The sequence below is a fragment of the Oculina patagonica genome, chromosome 11 (genome assembly GCF_052425735.1).
Source record: "Oculina patagonica isolate OP01 chromosome 11, crgOcupat, whole genome shotgun sequence".
Classification (NCBI taxonomy): Eukaryota; Metazoa; Cnidaria; class Anthozoa; order Scleractinia; family Oculinidae; genus Oculina; species Oculina patagonica.
This window is the reverse complement of record NC_135768.1, coordinates 12340264-12346263: the sequence shown is the minus strand read 5'-3', so window position 1 is coordinate 12346263 and position 6000 is coordinate 12340264. Positions and strand designations below refer to the sequence as shown.

General features: G+C 40.3%; 1 protein-coding gene across 2 annotated transcripts in view; it reads left to right on the top strand.

The window, feature by feature from the left end:
* LOC144630322 (uncharacterized) overlaps nucleotides 1–6000 on the top strand; it is a 66449-nt gene that overhangs the window by 36552 nt on the left and 23897 nt on the right. For both annotated transcript variants that reach the window (XM_078488670.1, XM_078488669.1), the window contains 6 exons: nucleotides 191–332; nucleotides 744–799; nucleotides 1595–1670; nucleotides 1740–1802; nucleotides 2482–2621; nucleotides 3132–3215. In XM_078488670.1, the coding sequence (XP_078344796.1) occupies nucleotides 191–332; nucleotides 744–799; nucleotides 1595–1670; nucleotides 1740–1802; nucleotides 2482–2621; nucleotides 3132–3215 (561 nt within the window). The remainder of the gene's footprint in view (nucleotides 1–190; nucleotides 333–743; nucleotides 800–1594; nucleotides 1671–1739; nucleotides 1803–2481; nucleotides 2622–3131; nucleotides 3216–6000) is intronic.

The window sequence follows — 6000 nt, the reverse complement described above, 5'->3', positions numbered from 1 at the left end:
AATTTACCATTATTTTGAACCATTGGGAAAACCATGCGTCATGTTGCTTAGCAACCGCTTATAAAAAACGCGGGCTCAGTAACTTCTCTTTGATACGGTACTAGACCGAAAAAAAAATTGTTTTCAAGGCTGACTTTATCATTCTTTGGTTGTGTTGAAAGAGACTGATTTTTTTTTTCTTTCATTACAGGAGGAACCAGTAATTATAAAGCGCAAGATCGAGCTGAAGTACAAAGTGTTTGGCAAGAAAAGGTCAGAGGACTCCACCATGAAAGCAGGCTCGCTAATAGTGTCATCGGTGTTTCAGCCTATCGAATCCGTCGAAAAATCAGGTAACTTGTCTTCACATCTAGTCGAGGGAGTTTGAACTAAAGCGAAGAGGTTGGGACTAGACACGAGCCTGCAGTATCGGGTGTAGGTGCAAACCTTAATGAACTATAGAATGAAGCACTCTATTATCATAAATATTCCAAAGATTATATCCTTGAGGGTTCAACATGCTCTTATTTTATGGGTCAATAAAGCATCGTCTTCGAAAACCAATCCTTCCTTATCGTTTGATTGTAAGCACGTTTTTTTCTGTTCGTTTGCATTTGTTTGTTGGCTTTAAACATTTTCCCTTTCACTCTTCAGTTTAGAACGAACAAACAGTAGCTGAGCCAGTCTGTAAGCTTAACTACTGGAATTGTCTTAATCTCTTCAATTTTGTAGATTTATAGTTTTTTGTTATCTATGATATCCAGAGAAAGAACCGTTGCCCGGTGGAGTGCTGGATGGTGAAGACATTGATGAAATAAATGTAAGTTTTATTATTTTTTTCTTCTAGTGTACATGTCCAGTACGTGTCTTCAGGGCAAATTTTCATCTTCTCAAAAGACGAACAACAAAAATAATAGACATAGTTTTTTCTTGGAAATTTTCCAATTCCTGACTAGAGTGCACTAACCACACCCTATTTCAGACCAAAATGGTTATAAATAGATCAAGCCAAGCCTAAAAGCGGAGCTCCCCGGTAATTTTCTTTGCCCTTTATTTAAATATCTGAATTCACTGACCATAAACAGGAAAAAAAATAGGACTTGAGCCTGCGATCCAATAGAAAAGTCCACATTCCGGTCAGCGGTCACCTTAACAAACACACGTGACCTCATTAAGCCTGCGATCAGAGCCCGTGATATGGTCACGTGATACTGGTCAGCGGACACCTTGTATTGACAGCTGTCAATTGACCATAACGTGGATACCCAGTATCAAAAAGGTTAGGTTTAATCTATTTGTAGAGTGAGCGACGTACGTACGTACGCGCCCGCGAGCCATGCCGTTAGCCAGTTCTGGTTTTCCTATTTCTGTGGATTTTCTATGGTTATGGGGCTCCGATCTGCGGTCCTTCGGGCCGCCGTGGAGCTCCGCTAAAATCTATGCCCTATTCAGACCAAAACGGCTTAAATAATTGAGCCGTTTTTTGCCGTCATGTGACGTAAACAGGTCAGTATCTTATTTCTCATTAGAATATCAATAAAATGTCGAGCTATAGGTTTGTGAGAATACGCCAATTGATCATAGTTATTTTATCGATGTTTTTTGCTCGTTTCAGGAGCACGCCAAGAAACACACGATGAAGAGTAGTATGAAGATCAAGAGACAAGTTGAGGAAATGATGCTGATCAAAGGTAAACCTCGCAGTTGGAGCATTTAAACAAGCAGTTGAGCAGTTAACAATTCCAGTTTTATTCCCTCAGAGCTTGGAGTTTTGGTGATTACAATTCTTCAAGGTAAAGACATGGCCGCCATGGACAGTAATGGTAAGTTAGCACCGACGCTCTCACGTTTTATAGACAGTTAAGGTTTTGAAGGAGGACTAACGCTCGTAACGTCTGCTGCGAAAAAATTCCGATGGCGATAGCTTGTTTAACATACTTATGGCTAATCACGAACGTCCTTTAAAACGAACAGAGGGTTTGGTGCAGCCTAGTACCCAAGCGTTCCCTTCCCGCTTATCGATTTGGCGCGAAATGTCGTGACAACCCGTTCCCAGGCTCTTACGTGGACCTCGCGCTCGCCCGAGAGAGGAGGAGAATGCCTAGGAACTAGGCTGGGTTTGGTGCTTTATAGCAAGCCCCCGTTTGCACACCTGTTTTGGTTTGACATATGAATGTAGTGTTGCAGTGGCAAGAGAGGGATGTTATCGTGCCATAGGTTCTTTGTTCGATCCTGGGTGGTGACATTTTTTTAGGGAAAAAAATTCCGATGATAGTGAAAAATATTTTTTAAGTGTCGCTAAAATGTCATCGACCGGTTTATGAAAGGGACACGTTCGTTTCCGGTATCCGGAAATTCTATTTTTGGGTTGAGACAGGCCTATAGAGATTTTTCCCGTTACAAAGTGTTTTTTACATCGTGTGGTTACGCTCATCAACTGTGCCACTTTTATCATCGTTACAACGAGAGTTAACGTTAATGGTTTATATCTCTGCGGTGCAGGACTGAGCGATCCATTTTGTGTAGTGAGAGTTAACAACGCAAAGAAGTTCAAAACTAACGTGGCTTATGAAACACTGACACCCGTATGGAATGAGTCAGTCTCCATCGCCATGCCACAAGAAGGAGACAAGATATCCCTAGTAAGTACACTGCCATTTACTACACGCACCAAGTAAGCATGTGTGCACGCCAGCATGTGTGTACTCAAGGTGATGTATAAGTTGCGTGTATTGTTTCCTCCAGACGTCTGTTAAATTCAGTTCAGCCAGTAGAACGCGATCGTCCTCAGCCAGTTTCAGGCCCCTCTCCGTTTATAGGAACGATCGAAACTCGGCGGCGAAAAACGAGAGACTAAGGAGACGATGAGCAAACAACCACTTTTTAAAGGGGCTGTGCCATGATATTTCAAGTAATGTTTCTAATGTAGATAATGTACAAAATAACTGTGAATTTCACGAAATAAGACTTTTCTAAGGTAGAAGGACATCAAAAAGTAACAACTAATAGACAAAAAGAAAGCACAGTTACAACTTAGAACGACTAGGACAGATTGTGATGTGCCGCCATCATAGACGTAGCTACTTTAACGCCGCGTCTACGTGTAAAAGGAATTCCAAGAGCTGCCTTATCGAATGTTATTGTTTATACAGGATGTCTTTGACAAAGACGTATTTCAGAATGACTTCATGGGAACAGTCTCACTGACAGTGGATGACATCAAGGAAGCGTCCAAGGTTTGACATATACTTTTACAATTTACCACTTTTCATAATTATTCTAAACATTTATTAATTGCATAACTTATTCATTAGTTTATTCATTTAACGGTTTAGAGAAGTATAATAAAATAATTAGTGTTATGAGCTTGTGACTCAGAGATCCAGGCAAGGGTCGGAAGAAGAGGGTCGGCCGATCTCCACCATATTTATACGGTATGGAGGTCTTACCCAACTAGTAACCATGGTAACATTTTTTGATTGATTGACTTTATTATTTTCGAGAACATACCCCCCCCCCAAAAAAAAAAAAAATTGCCCCAGTGGCGTGACAAAAGTTGTGATTTTAGGTCAACTTTAGCAGCGTATATCTCTAGATTTATTCAAGCAACAGACTCCAATTTACATCAACATAACACTTGTCCTTTGGTTGTTTAAATGCATACTAGAACAAATCTTCTCTGTATATCATTCACGATCTGCATGCAAACTAAGAAGGCATGCTTCCCGACATTTTCAAAAGTTGCAAAACTAGGCATTTTCGAATTCCAGTTTTTCAAGGGTCCGGGAAGATACAAATATAAAACAAACTGCAAGTTACTCACCATACATAGGAAAATGTTTAAAGCCAGTGTTGAAATTGAACCACCGAATTTAATTTTTTTTAACGGTTCACTGTTTTTGCCGCTTCGGCCGATTTCACTCTCCCAGGCCAATACCATACAATTATGGCTTTCTTGCTGCTGTCGATCTCAGTATCCGGATTTCGCCGTTTGAACGCCTTCAATAAGTTTAAAAAACCAATAGCTATGGTTTCTTGCCAAAGTATTTATGATTTGGCTTCAAGTTTAAGCAAGAACCAAGGTAACATTTTGCCGTAGATTGCGTGACAGCCATTGAACACGAAGCTTTCAGCGTCGCCATCAAACCAAACCAAGATTTTTCGCATTAAACTAGAAATCTCCAAGGTGAAATTTCGTGTGGCTGTGTAGCGCATATAGTTAGTTCATGTGCCGATGATTGAAAGTTTTTCCCAGACGTTTCGGGGCTACTGCCCCTTCTTCAGTGGAAAATGTAACGCCCATTTCGCGTTGATTAACAGAATGTTCCCTTGGTTAAGTCTGCTTCGAGCCTAGTGGCCCATACAGGCCGGAGCCTATCCCGGTTTCCGTAGCATTAAGCGACTAGGGGTATTGCTACTCCCCCCTGGATGGGATGCTAGTCCATCGCAGGGTTACCCCCCAGCAGTAAATTCGCCGGTACCCATTTATACACCTGGGTGGAGAGAGGCACTGTGAGAGTAAAGTGTCTTGCCCAAGAACACAACGCAGCGCCCCGGCCAGGCCTCGAACCCGGGCCGTTCGACTCAGAGGCGAGCGCACTAACCATTAGGCCACCGCGCCTCCCACAAGTCTATTCCTTTTTGTCTCGTGTCGTCATGACGACGTTCTCATGACGACACGAGATAATTGTACAGGGGGATATTTTCCCGCCATGTTGCGTTGAAAAAGGTTGAACAAAAAACGAGCATCATGATCCTAAAAAAGACTATGATTGCTACGTGACTTTTGCACAACTTTGTATTGAAAGGGGTGACCTTTGTGGCATGAATAACAACAATTTAATAACAGAAGATAAACGATTAGATAAAGACAATTATTTTGATGCCAAATCTTTAAAAATGTCAACTGTGGCGTTTGTTTGTTCAAATCTAGCGTTGTGCTGTTCCATACTTTTTCCCACATTTCAATAAAAGAACTCTGCCAGTCTGGAGTCGTACTTTTTTGCCTTTCTTTTTTCAGGCGGTTCTGATTCATCGAGAGAAACATTTACACTTTCGATTTGCAAAGCCTCGTTTACACTCGGCTCTGAGGTAAAGGTAGAACTCAATGTATGACCGAAAGAGGGAAATTATATTTGATGAGTTTTCTTAGGATTGAAGAGCAGAAATGTCAATCTAAAGCGCAAAACATACATTGCTTTTTTATTTTTTTGACCCGAAGATTGACCTGAGTCAAGAGGCACTACATGTAGCTTCATATATCCTGCTGTGAATTTCACAACTTTTATAGACGACAACAACAGCCTTTTCAGTGCATGAATGAAGCTCTTAAGAGGAATACACGTAGATGTGACGCATTTTTTTCTTTAAATTAGCTGTACGCTTTTCAATTTTGGATATATTTGAGCTGCAGCCAGCAGTTATCAAGAAAAATACAGACAAGTTTTACGTTCTTAAAATAACATTCTAACCTTTGCCGACAAGATTGTACTGAAAATCAATGAAATTAATTGTAACTCAAGCAGAAAACGCGTAGAAGAAGAATGAAATACACCAGGTTATTACAAACACATAATACAACTGATGTACTAACCGAAAGAGAGAAATTATATTGATGAGTTTTAGAACGGATCTGAAAAGCAGAAGTGTCTAATAATCAACAAGATGTCATTAGATGGACCTGCCTGTAAATTTTTCGTTGTCGTTGTTGTGCATATAACGCTAGTATACCGCAACTTAAATTGAGCGAGAAAAGCAGTTTTTAACATAAAGCTCTAAAATCTCTTTGGAGTGTCTTGTCTTGTGGTCGCTTGTAAACTTTTAATTTGTGCAATTGTGAGATGTATCAGAATAACAGCTTCACGTTGCCAATTTAAAGAATAGCGTGCTTTCATTTGATATCTATTATTTTATCTTGAGAGTTTTGGAAAGTAGTTGAAAATCATTTCTGTTTACCAAGCGTAGGAAAATGGTGGATGTTTCAACAGGATATTTACTGTAACAACTGTATTTATAGAGATT